The sequence below is a fragment of the Cyprinodon tularosa genome, unplaced genomic scaffold, assembly GCF_016077235.1.
Source record: "Cyprinodon tularosa strain WSP-4 unplaced genomic scaffold, ASM1607723v1 ctg76, whole genome shotgun sequence".
Taxonomy (NCBI): Eukaryota; Metazoa; Chordata; class Actinopteri; order Cyprinodontiformes; family Cyprinodontidae; genus Cyprinodon; species Cyprinodon tularosa.
In genome coordinates, this window is record NW_024039518.1 from 1,230,462 (window position 1) to 1,246,688 (window position 16,227).

The following is a 16,227-nucleotide window of genomic DNA, read 5'->3' on the forward strand; positions in this document are numbered from 1 at the left end:
GTAATAACAGGAAACGCCAACTTGCCCGAATATATTAAGAAAAATAACAAAAGTTCTTCTATTAGAAATTCATGAAAAACACTCTCAGAGTGAAACTAACACATTTTTTTTTTGGTCCAACTTAGATGCATTTATGCTGATACTGGCACTTACATTTTTTAGTTTATATACCTAAATATACTTCCTAACATGGCTTATTTACTTTTTAACTTTAATTTTTAACTTTTCAATTAGCTTTCTACTTTTTTTTTTTCTTGAATTTTTAACTTTTGCTTTTCTACTTAATTTCCATTAGGTAATATTCATACAAGGTCTCATCTAATTAGTTAGATGCCAAAATAAGATGTACAGCCAAGTAGCATGATATTTGCTGAATGGCTGGATATAGATCTAGTGTTTCTAGAACTCACTGAGGGATGGAGGGGGGGCTCCATTAGTAAGACAAGTGATCAAAAATGTTAACTTGCCCTATAAAGGTTAAGATAATGTTACTTATTTTAAGTTATTCTTTCTAAAGCACTCTTTCATAGATATTATAATTTATCTTAAGTAGATTTGATACAAAATCAAGATATATCATTCATGCCGATACCAAAACCAATGTTTTTTAAGACATTTTTTCTTGTTTTAAGTTTTTAGTCTCAAGGTAAGATCTTCCATACATAGTCCATCACATATTATGCTCGAAATTAAATAGAATAATTTTAAGAAAACTGAATAAATTAATCTTTGATCAGTAAGTTAAACAAAGCAGTTTTACAGGAATAGAGCTAATAAAGGATCTTCTCTTGTTTGGAATCCTGAGGTCCATAGAAATATTGTTAAATTTTAACTCAGCCATTAATAGCCATTATATTATTTGCTGTTTAATCTAGCAATTTCATGTTCTCTTCATGTTTTTTTTTTCTTTTTATAGTAGTTTCTTGCCTGACATTCTGTTCATCTTTGACGCTGTCTTTGAGGAAGGCACTGGCTGGGCTGCTGCTGTTGGCGGCTACATGTTCTCCTTTAGATTATACAGTACACCTGACCTGTCTCACAGTGCTTACCCTATCATTCTGCTAGACATATATTAGCTTACCTCTTAAAGTGACAAAATATATGCTTTCCTTAATGCTCTGGGTTTTAGTGCTGGCTCTAATGCTCTTCTCTCTTAGATGTAGTCCCTAAACAAACTACTACTGTCATTAGCCTTTTCCTTTCCTCTGATAAAGGAAGTACAGCATCTGCGTTCTTTATACTCTATAATTGCTCTGCTCGAGCTAACTGAGGGCGGAATAGCTCTGTTAGAACAATATGATTCTGAAAGTCTGACTGACTAAATATGCTTCTGTGCTGATAGCACTATCCCCACCAGAACAGTGAGATGCATCTCCAATAATAACCCTGCATCACCGGTTATCTGTAGGAGCTGCTAAATAAGACTAAAAGAGCTTTCAGGAAGGGAGCAGGGAATTATTGAGGTGTACGCAGAAGCAACTTAATGTCAAGATTAGAGAAATGAAGGAGGCATACTGGAAGCGGCAGCCTAGTGGTTAGGGAGTTGCACTTGGAATTCCTGAGATTCTGAGTTCAAGCCCCACTCCCACAGACTGCCACTCTGGGTCCCTGAGCAAGACCCCTAATCCCACTCTGCTCTCCAAGGGGATGGGTTAAATTTCCTTTTCGTTGCTCTGTACTTGTGACAATATAATGACAATGAAACACTGGAGAAAAAAAGGAAGATGCTGGAAAGCAATATTATAAATGTGTTGCCAGGAGTGAAAAGATCCTAGGCTTCAAGCATAGGATATTCAGACAGGTGCGTGTTTGAAATTAGTCAATGCATTTAATGCCTTGTTCAGTGCAGGAACAAGCTCAGCTTTTTTCTGTCATGCCCACAGTCAAACAGAAACCCTGCCCTCCTTTGACCTAAAGCTTCCCTCTCACACTTTAAACGTTTCATCTTCCACCTCAGCCATGAACCCTTCTGGTTCCATGGACTTGTTACCAGATCAGAAGATGATGCCACCACATCCTCCTTCCACATGTTTGTCTCTAAAGGTCAGTGAAAAGGCAACTGGAGAGATTGAATCACAATAGGGCACCAAGTCCAGATGCAATCAAGTCCCAAATCCTAAAGACATGTTTAGGGCAGCTCTGAGGGATTCTACAGCACCTCGTCAGCCTTAGCCTGACCCAGGAGACAGTTCCAGTGATGTGGTATTTCTACTTAAGAAAACGTAGCTAGCAGTCCTCAGTAACTATAGACCTTGTTGTCCTGACATTCCACATCAGCATAGTCCCAAAGAGATTCCTGTTGGACCATCTGAGCAAGCAAACAAGATCTTCCAATTTCTTATTGCCATGGAGTAACAGTTGAAGATGCAATCACAAACCCAGTCATTTAGACGAGGCATACAGCACTGTGAGGATCATATTCTTTGATTTATTCCATGCTGTCCTCTCTGTTGGGATCTGGAGCTGTACCACCTCTCTCCAGCAGAGCTGAGCCTCCAACACCCCTGAGGCGCATCTCGTCATCAGTGGATCCTCCAGTATATAACCTGCCTTCAGGCCTTGCCTCAACGCCGCAGTGTTGATCCAGTTTGGTTAGCACCTGAGCCTAGCAAACACCTGAGAATCTTGGTTATCTCTATTGAGATAAGATTCTAATGCTACGTTCAGACCGGACGCTGCAAAAGCAGCAAAATCGCGTCTGCTGCTTCATTTTTGCTGCTTGTACCAGTTAGTTCTGACGCGCGGCTGAAGCAGCTTTGCTGCTCTGGCTGCGCGGTGCAAAAGTGGCTCTGACGCGCGTTGGGCGGAGCTTCACTATCCTTTCTCTGCCTTGCAGCTATATTTGCTGTGATCAGTGGGAATAAAGTAGTTTTAATATGTTTTTAAGTGAGAAAATACACCTGAAAACTTCATCAGTGCAGTCAGTTCATCCAGATTACAATCCTGCCTCCCAATGTTATTTCTGTCGGAGCCGCTCAGACCCCCACATACCGGCGGTGCGCCGACAGAAGGAATCCCTTCATCAGCAGCCTCTGGCCGGGTCGCCTCCTCGCGGCTTACCGCGGCGGCTGGTAGGTGTTTTTCATCTAAATAATCCGATCTGCAGGCACCAGAATAATAAAAGCAAACATATTCTGCCGGCAGATTTATGCATTTTAAGTTAATTATGCGTCAATAAACTGTTTGAGAGGAGTAATCAGAGCGGTCTGTGTCATCAGCGCTGTGTCTCTCTCCCAGCCAGCTCCCAGATCAGCTTCTCTGATTGGTTGACGCGGCGCGTCCAGCAGCAAAAATTCAAATTTTTTCATAGCGAGCAGCAGCGCGTTTGCGGCGCGTCACGCGCGTCAGATGCTTAAACGCGCCCGACGCGCTGCTTCAGCTGCTCAGACGCGCTTCGCCTGCTGCTCAAAACGCACCGCGGGACCTTTTGCTGCGCCTTGACGCGCGTCAACCATTGACTTTGCATGTAAACTCGCTGCTTCTGTCGCGCCAGCTGCGCCCGGTGTGAACGCAGCATAACTCCTCCTTGTCTCTGCTTTCAGGAATCCTGTTTCTCTTGGAAGCTCTGGATGAGCTTAACCTGCCGAGCCTGCCCTCTGAGCCAAACCTGAAGACTCTTCTCTGGATTCCCCTGCAGCTCTTGGCTAAGAGCTGGAAACCCAAACCAAGGTCTGCCCTCAAGTTAGAAGTAAGACGCTGAAGCGGTTATTGGACTCTGCTGAACAAAGCAGTCTCTAGACCCAACAGTTCCTCTCTCAAAGTGGAAACCCGGACTCCTCAAGGTATTCCTCAGAAACTCTCAAACTCAAACTCTGTCATCCTTACAGACTCCAGTGAACCTGCCCCCTGGCCTGAACCAGTTCCAGTGTATATTTCATGTGCATGTGCTTCAATAAACTTGTTTAACTTTTCATCAGACTCCATTGTGTTCTGCATTTTGGGCTTTTCTGAACCCATCATGACACTCTCCTTCCATGCTAAGTCTTTCCTCTCCTGTTCCGTGTAAACCCCATACCACACTATCACACTGAGACACAGGATGGTTTCAGTTGTGGCCCAATAAAAGTTTGTGAGCAGCTGAGTAGAAAGTCCAGGTTGTTTAAACTTTCTGGAAAAAAAAAAAAAAATAAAATAAAAATAATAAATATATATATATATATATATATATATATATATATATTATTTTTTTTTTTTTTTGGGGCAATCGCCAGGTGGGAGGTGCTTTCTGTCTCTGACAGAAGATGTGAACGGACAGCAACTTTATACTTCCCACACGCTCTACCATGTCTCCATGTACGCAGGAAGACCATGCTCCGTCTCTCCTGTACTCCACTATGACCTCTTTGGTGTTGCTGATATTCAGTCTGAGGTTGTTCCTGTAAAACCAATGTGCCAGACTGTGGATCTCTTTTTCTTATTGGGTTTTTTCCTTGTTAGATATGAAACCCGCCACAGTGAAGCTGCTCGCCAATTTCACATCTTCGTGGGGTGGAGACTAGAGCAGTCATGTGGAAAAAAATTATGTGGGGAGGGCTGAGAACACACCCCTGTGGTGTGCCAACACCTGTTGGTAAAGAAGTCAATCACAATGACATTAATTTCTAAGATTTGTCACAGTTTAAAAAAAAAATGTATGCTTTACTTCAGTTAGAATTTCTCATTCTAAAACAAAATGAGAAATTAACTCTTTAATTTCTGACGGGGTAAAAAAAAAAAACTAAATAAAAATAAATAGTTTTAAAACAACCATTGCCTAAACTAATAATTTGTGTGCTTTTTGGCTGGGCCTTGAATGTAATCTTTCAGAAATCATACACTCTTTTTAAAGGTATAGAGGAATTTCACAAATTTTTGAAAAGATCCGCCCTCTCCACTTTAAAAAAAGTGCACATGCAAGAAAGGAAACGCCTAGTAAATGTGTGTGAGAGAGCATAGAGCGTGCACGAGGAGAAATGGGCTCGTGCACGCTCTGTGTAAAAGTTGCCGTTTGCATCGCTCATACAAGCTGATTTTCCAAAAGAGGATTTGCTATTTTTCCACTATGTCAGATTCACCACCGGTAAGTGAAAATGGGGCGAAAATAAAATTTTATTATATTTTACCCTTAATGATTATATAATTATACATACACTGCAAAGCAATCTTAAAATTATTAAAAAAGATATATTAAAATGCATGTATTTACCCTTATATTGAGTAGTTAAATAAGATAATCTGCCAATAGAGTGACTATTTTACACTTAGAATAAGATAATTAGATATTCAGTTGAAATAAGAGACTGCAGTTTTCTTATTTGAACTCTGTCTTTTTCCAATTGGCAAAGTGTCTCATCTGCTGAAAAAATTAGACATACAATTTTAACGTACACCAAAAGTATATTTTGCACATTTTACTATTAGTAGCTAAAAAAACTACAACGGCTAATTGGTCACCATCTATAGCAGAGTGGAAGAATAGGGTAAAACAAGTGTATATGATGGAAAAAATGACAGAATGTTTACAACTCAAAGTGGACAAGTTCAATCAAAGATGGCATTTGGTGAAATTACATTTGGGTGTATGATTTTGGGCTGTAGTGATTCTAATAAATTCCAATCTGCTCTGTCATCGGTATTCCTAAGGTATGTATTTGTATATGTATATATATGTGTATGTATACATGTATGTGTGTATATATTATATATGTATTTTTTTTTGCTGTTTGTTTACTTGTAGTATTTACTTGTTGTATTCTTGGCCTGCGGGTCTAGCACCCTGGAGGGGAAGGAGAGGGGTGTGGGTTTGTGTGTATGTATATATACATATTGTAGTGTGTATGTGCAGTTTTCTCTTTTAGGGTATTCAAAGTTTCAGGTGATCTAGTTTATTGTGCTGCATTTATGTTGAAATATTGTATATGTGGCATCAGTACTTCTGTTATTGATTTCATTGCTCTTGGCTCAGGGAATGTTCTTTTGTTGTAAAAATTCTTGAAAATAAAAAGTAAAAAAAAAAAAAACAATTAGACATAAAGTGGTGCAAAAAAAAAAAAGTTATGTGAGAAAATATATAACTGTAATTCAAGAGGCTAAAGCCAAAGCCCATAGCTGAACTTTGTGTAACTGAACTTAGTGACTCTCTGATGGTTTGTCCTTTGTTAGTGGAAAAGTCTCCTTCTTATCGGAATCTGCAGCTACTGATTAATTACTCCGAAATTTCTTTTATCAGAATCATGACGAGGCAATAGTCCAATTCCGTCTAATCACCACCTTTTATTGGGCCAATGTAGAAACAGAGGTGGAAAGGACTACTGAAGGGAGTGCAGTGTGGATGGGTCTGATTAGAAAACCCGCTCCCCGACTCCTGGTAGGTTCAATCAAACACGTCTCAATCTCCTGAAAGATTCAAATTGTCGGCTTGGTTTACAACAGGAATGCTTACAGAGGCTATCAGCTGTATGTGGCATTATCAGCCTCATGAGGTGTTGATAATTAACCTCTCTGACGACACCGAAACTCACCAGGGACTGATCAGAGGAAACCTTCTTAGTAGTAAATGTGTTCTTAGGAATTAGAAAAAAAGGGGACTAAAAGTTATTTTCGTGTCAAACTAACCCTACACACATTCTGTTAAAACACATATTACCCTCAATGATTTATCAAAGCAAAGCTAATTGAGAAGTGAGTTAAAGGGCCAATGTTCATTTAGGTTCTGACTCCAGTCTGCAGGATATTAATGTGTAATCACCGTGTAGAAATGCAATACCACTGGGAACATTGTGTATGCCACCATCACTGTAATTAAGGTTATTGTGTAATCCAGTACAAAACCACTTTACAGCCACTGAGCATAACTGCTGGCACAAACACAATGGGGCAGTGGATTTGTATTTCTGTCAATTTTATGTTTAGTTAATGTGTAATATCTCTTTATACGTTTTCAGACACCTTTTTCTTTCACTAAATGCTTTGGGGTTCAGCAGCAGCTCCAGGATTTATCCAGGACAGTGGAGGAGAGCTGAGAAGCAACAGAGCAACATTTAAAAAAAAAAACAAAACAATATGAATATCTAAGAAAAAAGGTTTTATGTAGGATTCCTTCTATTTTTATATATTGTCATAAACTCTTACCAGTTCTTCAGACTGGTTATATTGAGCTTTATGGGTGTGTTTAAAATTTTGTTGGGGTTAATAAAGTTTATATAATTTTTTTTAGACTTTTTATATAAAGTTATATATAGTTTTTCTTGCTTGCGGTTCCATCTGATCAATGGTTGCATTTTGATTTCTTTGTTGCCATGTGGGTCAATGCCTGCACGGTGAGGCACAGGTTGGATGCATGCAGAGACTTTAAAATAAAGCAACTTATTTGCCTTCATTGGAAAACCATTATTTTTTCTTAGTGTTTTGTTGTGGATAACGGTGGACAGGCGACTTTATCAGCTGTATACCTCTACACTCTCCCTTTACCTGCAGCAGGAAATCTCAGCTGTTTTATTTCAGCAAATATCTCTGAGTTAATGCAACCACAACATGATGCCTTCATCTTATATTTAAAGAAATGTATCTTTTAATTCAAGAATTGAAAATAGAATTCCCTGATTAATAGGGGAGACTTGTCTATACAGCTGATCAAATTTTAAGCATTATGGATATTTCATTCATACCATGGCTGTTTGTGTTTTTCATGATTGTAAATATTTCCAAATAAGCACATTAGTCCATTAGATAGTCTCCAGCTTTCAGTCTGCTGACCTGCAGGGTGCAGCTACAGGAAGATGAAGTGCAAAGCTGGATTACTCTGCAAGAAACCAGAAAAATAATCACTTTCTCTGGCATCTAACTCTGACTTTAAACCATTAAAACTGCTTTTTAAGACAATAACTTTTATATACTTTTAGAGCAGGAACCAAGCCTATGCCAACATCTTTTTTGTAAGAACATTTACTGTCATTCCATCCTCTTTGTTATGGCTTAAATATTGCGAATAACTAACTACACTGTTAGTGTTTGTGGCACGATAATTCCAGAGAATTTTTTTAACTGTATTTTTAGATATAAAAACATACATTTATCTTGTAAACCAGTGTTTCCCAAACCTTTTTGACTTCTGTACCCCTTTGAGCATTTTGTCTTACCATGAGTTCCTCCCTCAGTAAATATTATTGATGATTGTCCAAAAGTGGAAAGTACAATAACTGATTATAAAATAAAAAATATTTGTCTTACTTTTAATTTGAGCATTATTTTTTTGGTGTTTTATGCTTTCAATCTCAAATGGGGAAAAAAGCAACATAAATATGTTGCCTAGAAGTTAGTAAGGAATCAAAATAAATACAATATAAAATCATATTATAAATCTGTATTTACAAAACTGGAGCTCCTCTGACTAACTTCCTTATACCGGTAATCACATTTAAACTTGATGAATTGGGAACAGAATGCAGAACAAAAATTATAGTCAGAGTGACTTGAATAATTTTACTGTTTTCATTAAAAAACCTGAGCTGCTTTGATGAGCTAAATGAGCTCAGTATGAAAAACAGCTGATCCCAGTCTGTTCTCTACATCCAGTCTGTTCCTCTGCTTGGTTTGGATGTTTTTCAAAGCTGAAGATGAACTAAAACATATAAGAACTAACTTTTTGGTTGATTAAAGCTTGTTTCATTTTTCAATGCAGATCAAAGCGCTATTTTATCTTACTACCTAGGAAATAAAATACTTACCCCGGCGGACCACTAGGGGTACGTGTTCCCCCGGTTGAGAATCACTGCTCTAAACTGTAAACCCCAGACACTATATATATATATAAATAAAGTACTCAAATTCAAAATGCTGTTCTTGAGGCCTTTGCATTAGATGCAGAAGCTTTTTAAAGGTAACACTTTAACATTTTTAGCTTAGCATACCCATTTGTTGTATTCCTCACCAATTCTTTGTTATGTTGTGCCTTATCGGCTGATGACATTAAGGGGTTAATAAAGGAACAAAACACCAGCTGCTCTGCTTTTTCCCCCCAGATTATTTTGTTATTAAAGTGGAAAAATAACAACCTTATTTTTAAAAACTAATTTCAAATGGTTTCATTTCACCACCTCCAAGCCATTTTTCCTTTAATTCATCCTCTGAATTAGAAAACTAGAGATCAACAGAGAACACAAATATTCTTGCAGTCATTTTATTTATCAATATGTAAAAGGCGTAATTAAATATAGTAAATGTGAATGTCAGGAAAGCTTCTAACACAATTAAATGTGTTAATTAATTTAAATCTATAGAAATCTGGAGAAAGGAGAAGCCTGGAATAAGTGTTTACTGCCAAACCGCTGTTTGTAAATAATAATACTTTCCATTATTCATAAACAAAGAAACAAACCTGTACACTCTTAGACATACATTCCATTTGCACAGAAAACAAATGTCAACCTAGTATATTTAAGATGTTTATACAAATAACTTCATACTGACATGCTATGTGAACAGAAGAACCTGAATATTTTTTAAACCCTGTTTTTTTTTTTTTTTTTTACCAAACCATTTGCTTTTAGTCTGTTGAAACACAAAAACTTCAAACTAAAATCTTTTTAGCACTTGGTTATTTTTTTGTTTTTTTTAATGCAGGTCAGTGTATAAGTCCAGCAAACATCTTTCCAGGTTAAGATTTGGCTGCTCCCTTTGACACAGCCAAGCCGATGAGGCCGGCTAAACCCGCCACGCCCAGACCAATTCCGCCGACGATCGCCATCCCGACCAGGCCGTCTGGAAGACAAGTAGACATGAGGCTCTGCTGTGGATCCACTCAACATTTGCAGAGTGTTACGTTGCAGAAACTTCCCTTACCTTTCTTTAAAGCCTTTTCAATCAGCTTCTCCAGCTCCACGGCCTGCTTGTTCCCGGGTTCGTTCTTGAGAAGTTTCCGGATGTAAATCAAGGCTTCCTCATATTCCTGAGAAAAAAAAAAATAAATAAATTGAGAAAAAACTTATCTACAAAATTCTAAAAACAAATTCATCTACCATGATGAAAAAGAGTAAAGAAAAGTAGACGCAGATCTGATGTGAACTTTAGTTGGATAGTTCGGCGTTAAAGAAGAGAAAGATCATTATGACCTGCAGGCCATAAAACCTTGATTAGTTATCTTCAGAGGACGGTCAGGGAGGCAGCAGAGACAGGCACACTGTTGTACCAGAACGCAGGTGAGGAACCCCCACAGAAATGCATAAATCACATCACAAGATGCTTTCAGTACAACCAAATGATATCATCCCTCTCTGCACATGTTTTTTCCCCCCAATTTATTCAATAAATCTGTGACTGATGTCCTTCTGAAATATAACGTGCATGCATTCAGATGTTCTCGTGCTGTCAAAACATAAAGACGTTTGGGACGTTTCAGGCAGCATAGAGGATGTGAACTCCGAGGCTCTTACTGTCATATATCTTAGTGATAACATCAAAGCCAGTGATAGTAGTGATGAAAATTTCAAAGCCCCATAATCCAATGAACCAATTTGAGACAACTGGCAAAAAATTCAACACAGAAACAGTTTAGAATGGCGGCATCTGCTGGATAGCTATCAGAACTACAATTGAGCTCTTATCCTGCATTAAGTTATTGCTGAACTTATTTGTTCCATTATAATAATATTGATAGTGATAATATAAATAAATAAGAAAACAACTCATACCTGACCCTTAAAATTAAAATATGATAAACAGCTCTTCTGATGCATAACAGATATGTGAAGGCGCGGTCCTGTCAATGTGGTGAATTCTGATGCATCCTGGTTTCCAGGCTACATAATATATATTTGTTTGTTTGGCAAACAGGTTAACATGCATACCTCTCAACTGATAGATTTTTGAGTTTGAATCCTGTCCGATTCCTCTTTTTCATATTCGTTTTTTTCCCCCTAATTATTGTTAATTAGGGCACTTCTCGGCCTGTGGGGTCTAATATTTGACTCTGCTGCACCTGCAACTGTATAAATAAATCAATAAATGACGCTTTAACTAGTACTGATAGTTTAAATGATTGGAACCAACTCTGCTGCCCAGTAGTTCCCAGAGGTTCCACGCCTTAGTTCTGAGAAGCAATACTTGTTTAGATGTGACGTGTGAATTAATATGTTATAAATTAATAATTGTTTGACTGGGTAGAGATGTGTGTGCCTCTATCTATTTTAAATCTGCATGGAACAAACTATTCTGAATCAATTCTAAACTAGACCTAAATATAAAATTTCTTTCTGTCTTTAAATAAAATTGAAAACGGGTGAACTGTGATGTTGTGTTTCTGTTTTTTCCTAGATGAAACCGGAGCGATTACACATTTGAAATTAGAAAGTCATTCTAAATTAGGAACAGCATCGCGTATCCATGTCGTAATATGTGCATTGAACCAGCATATTAAGCATCTAGTGCAAATAATTGTACCGTTTGAAATGGAAAACAGCCAGACGCGTAACATAAGCGTGGCGAACATATGCGGCTCTGCTACGCTTACTCGCATTAATGCACCCAGCGTATATCCCCCTTAAGAATAAAGCATAAACCAGCTGCATCCTGCTAAAGGTTTGTTTGCAACCAGCTGAACTGTATATTTAACATAGTGGACAGAATAATGAAAAACTACCTTTAAATCATTGAGCTGGAAAGGATAAATCAGACTTAGGTTAAGCTACAACGTTTCTGATACAAAGGCTTGTAAAACAGCCAAACAGAATCACATCAGAAGCTTCATAAATCTCAGATTTTCTTTCTGATTTGAGAATTTTGACCAAAATACATAGAAGTGAGTTTTGGTGAACAATGAAACAAATAAGAGAGGAAAGAAAATGTACCAAACATACTATAAAAACGAATGAAGTTTGTTTTATAAACACTTAAAAAAATCCAGATTAAAACAGTCTAGAAACAAAATCAGATTATCGCCAATGGGTGGATGTAAACTTCTGACTGAAAATTTTACTTAAAAAAAACCCATCTTATACAGCAAAAGTGAAAACATGGAACATTATTCAATAGTATTCAACCTAAAAGAAACAGTCAAAAATTTACAATGAAAAAAAGTTGTATACGAGTTGCACAAAAAGATATAGACACATGTTTTTTTTAACCTAAATATTCCACACACAGAAAAAACAAACACGATCAAATATGAAAAACTGCAGTTGCCTTCAAAATGTACTTATGCAATCATCTAGAAAGCTCTATTTGCTCTTTATGACCCCACAGTGACATCTATCTGTAGCAGCACCAATATGCAGCATTATAGAAGAGAAAGCAGACTAAAAGTATCATGAACAGCAGCAAGAAGGGAGAACACTATGATTTTAAGTTCATAAGAAAAGTAAGATTACTTTTCTTTAGTTTGGTTGGCTGGTGATTTCTTCACTAGGCTATTGTTAAGCTTTAGTTTGTGCCTGTAAAAATGTATGTTCTCTCCTAACTTGACAAATTGGCATTTACGTTTTTGTTTTCTTTATTTTTTTAGTACTACTCTAAGAAATGAAGTCTTCTGAAAGGTTTTCAGGATTATTTCGGCTTCAGCAGAGCTCATAATCTTTCATATAGGATAACTGACTTGGATTAAAACCACAGCCAAACAGAGAAGAGATGAAAATCTTTCAATCTAAAGGATTTTATATTTTCTATCCATGATTCAATGAATAGGTTGGTGAAGATTCAATATGTTTTTAATCTTTTTTTGGAAGGATACAATAAATAATCAAATTAAAAGAAAAATGCCATGTGAGGGTTAAATGGATCAGTAAAAAAAGAGTTTGTTTACAAGAAAAAGGGGCTACAACTAAGGATTAATTTGCAAATCGATTAATTTGTTGATTATTTTTTTGATTAATAATCAGGTAGCAAAAGGTTCCTTAAAGTCATAGGGACGCGGCTGTTCCCAAAGTTGCAGTTCCGGATTCTCCTGAGTGGTGCGAGTGAATGTGATTGGTCGTTTATCAAAGGGGCGGGGTTGTTGTGGTGGAAGGTCCGCAAGCTTTTTGGTTGTGGCCAGTGTCTCTGAAGCATCTTGCTAAACAGTTAGCAACTTCGTGCTAGTAGGTTCCCAATGGGAAACTACATTGGGACCAAGTAGCACTTACCAACGACACTGTCAAGGAACGCTATGGACAGCGGAAACATGCAAGAAGAGGAGAGTTTATGTCGGAGGTCGTGGATGAGTCTCCTACGTCATAATTTTTATTTAGAGGAGGCAAGCGTGGACAAAGATGTTGTGGAAGAGGACGCCAGAGCAGCAGAAGCTTGGTTTGGTGTAGAAGGCTTACAGCCATACATGTTTGAGCCCTTGCCTCGCAAAGCTGCCAGTTCTGTTAGCTCTACGCCTGCTGAAGACACAGACATCCATCCCTGTGAACACTGGGACGGAACTCAATGGGAAAGTAAATTATGCTTATTTCTAGGGCTGCAACAACGAATCGATAAAATCGATAAAAATCGACTTTTAAAAGCGTTGGCAACGAATTTCATCATCGATTAGTTGTGTCGCGCGATTATTGCGTCATCCGCCGCGCCGTCATCACTGCCTCTTGACTGAAAGATGAAGAAAAAAAAATATGGCAGAGCGAGTCAGCGCCGCAGGTGCAGTGTTGCCAACTCAGCGACTTTTCAGACCCCTCCAGCGACTATTTTTCAAAAAAGCGACTAGCGACAAATCTGGCGACTTTTTTCGGTGTCACTGGCGGCTTTTGGAGACTCTTACGTGAAAGCATGTATCGTTCCTACTCTGCCGTGGGGCGCCTCCCCCCACTCCCGCAGGAGTCCCTCTCAGCGCTGCAGTCAGAGCCTCAGCGTCCAGACTGCAAATGAAGCGCAAATTGATCACAATAATTAAAATAGCCTGCGCTTTGTAAAGCGAAAAAAGTGATAACATGCAACTTTTTTCAAAAGAAATTAACATGGCACGGAACCACCATGTTTGTTTGGTTTTAAAGTGGGGAAACGTTACGTTAGTTTCTTAGGTAGCTCATCTGATGCTTTCCTTACCTTGTTAGTAGGTTACAGACAGTGATAAGGTTAGCTACTTATTTTAATTTTAATTTCATTTGAATTAGCTTAAGCAGCGTTTACATTTACTTTATAAATAAATTAACTTGCAAATTATGAGGTTTATAAAGTTTAAATCTTCTGGCAAAGATAAAGTAAAGAAGATCCTGCAATTTATGGAAGTAAAGCAGAATAAAATCCAGCAAGATCAGTAATATGTCAATTATCTGCCACATTCCCATGTAAATATCTGTCTTTGGAGGATGTGTTTTTTAACACTCCTAGTTCTCTCATTTTTATTCCAAATACAATTTATAATTTGAATCACAGGGCTATTTTTATCTCTATGGTTCAGTATTTTCTCAAGTAGCAACTTTAACTGCTATACTTTCCTGTCTTAAAAGGCAGAACTCTTCTAGTCTAAAAAAACCTCATTTGTTGAAATGGGGGGCCTATTGTTTGAACCCCTTAGGGGCTTTTAAAAACAAAAATGTCTTTTTTTTTGCGCTTTATGAAACAAAGTACCCTATATTTTGTGGATGTACAGCTACATTTCTCATGTAAGTTTGCGTAGTTTTAACACAAACATTTATTTTTCATATAGCACCAGTACAGTTAATGAGCAACCTGTACTTGTGTGCTTGTTTGTTCTGTCCAAAATGTTTATTTTGGAATAAAGAGGTTAATATAAAAAATATTTTTTGTCCGATTCATCGATTTTTAAAATAATCGTTAGTTGCAGCCCTACTTATTTCTTATTTGAACCGTTGTGTATATTAGCTGCGACGTATGAATCAAGATGCTTAGACCATAAAAATTTGATTGACAGATGAGTGTTCCACAAATTTTAAGACAGGATTTTTTTTTTATTAAAATTTTCAAACTTTTGGGACAACATGGTCTGATAGAGAGTACATTGAATGATTTGAAAATTAAATAAGACTTCCCTACAACTTTAAAGAAGATTTCATATGAAATTAAACCAGGTGAAACTAAAACTTTTCCACTTCAGGAGTTCTGCATAGAGCATATCGATAGAAAAAAAAATCTTAAAAGCAAAATGTTTATATATATTTTTTCACCATTTTGATATATTTACTGCTCTAATTGGGTTGCTCTGTCAGCTAAACCTACATTTTAAAGTCTCTATACTGGAGTTAACGACTAATCAATTACTAAATGATGATAAGATGGGGGTAGGAACTGACAAAGAGGTGGGCCGATCTACAGCACTTCATTCCTGACAAAACACCTTATGAAAGGGAAAAAAAAGGACTTCAATTAACTTTAGGAACTTAACTGACTTTCAGCCTGTAGTTGGCCACTGCAAGGTAGAAGAGGAAGTCCCGGGGGTCATCCTTTGGTGATTTGTGAACAAGGTCTATGGGACAAACACAGTCAAAACGTCAAAGCAGCCTGCAGATCTGACTGAACTTTTCCTTTAGCTTTAATTGAGATTAATAAAAGGATTGCCATTATCAATAATAGAATATTTAAACAAAAACATATTTACCCTTCAGAAGCTTCACTCCCTCCTTGATATCCTGAGTGTATTTACTCCTGATTAAACACCAGGCATATTCAAACTGTGTTTCTTTGGATACAGCTCCCTTCAGCAGCTCGTTGTTGTACTTCTTTTCAAATTTCTGAAACAAAATGAAAAATATATAATTAACCAAAATTCATACTTTGATTAGGATCGCGTTTTAAAACCCAGTTAACAGAAACCATTTCTGTGTCACTCAGCTTCTAAAGTATTGACTTCTAACGTAACATCCTGTTATGTAGGATTTAATCTTTAAACAAAGATTTTTATAACATTTTTTATTACCTGTCGTTATATATTACAGGAAAACCTCCGTTGGCACCAGGAATAAATCACTAACGTTACTTTCCTTAACAAATTAGTGTGTTTTGACCCAAAATATGACCGTTAGCATTAGCATGCTACGTGACGCGACAGACGTGTCGACGAGGTATTTTCCCACCGTGTCAGGCTTTAAACAGGACAATTAACGCTATGAGGGTATCCGTGATAGTCCCAGGTAGGCTTCAGTGTTAGGTTTGAAAAGAAGTAAAAGGTTTAATAATGTAAAACTTACTTTGAGGTCCTCAGGAGCTACAACATCACTCAGCACAGCCTCCATGTTTCCGGTTAACTGATAAAGGACACGCCCACTTCAAATCACATGACATAACAACGCAGACGTAATCTTTCCTTCTTATAGTGGATCC

At 37.6% G+C, this 16,227-nt stretch overlaps 1 protein-coding gene across 1 annotated transcript; it reads right to left on the reverse strand.

The window, feature by feature from the left end:
* Positions 1–9,579: 9,579 nt before the first annotated feature.
* fis1 (fission, mitochondrial 1) lies at positions 9,580–16,210 on the reverse strand. The gene is made up of 5 exons (XM_038270275.1): positions 16,095–16,210; positions 15,506–15,638; positions 15,297–15,373; positions 9,820–9,925; positions 9,580–9,738 (listed from the first exon to the last, which is right to left on the reverse strand). Exons 1-5 carry the CDS (start codon positions 16,137–16,139, stop codon positions 9,635–9,637), a joined length of 465 nt encoding a protein of 154 aa, XP_038126203.1. The 5' UTR covers positions 16,140–16,210; the 3' UTR covers positions 9,580–9,634.
* Between the last annotated feature and the right edge of the window lie 17 nt (positions 16,211–16,227).

Excerpts from the sequence above, each read along its gene's own strand:
- fis1 (XM_038270275.1), bottom strand. The coding sequence starts at position 16,139 with ATGGAGGCTGTGCTGAGTGATGTTGTAGCTCCTGAGGACCTCAAA. Across the intron at positions 15,639-16,094 it reads TAGCTCCTGAGGACCTCAAA|AAATTTGAAAAGAAGTACAA; the intron begins GTAAGTTTTACA and ends ATTTTGTTTCAG. Across the intron at positions 9,926-15,296 it reads TGGCCAACTACAGGCTGAAA|GAATATGAGGAAGCCTTGAT; the intron begins GTCAGTTAAGTT and ends TTTTTTTCTCAG.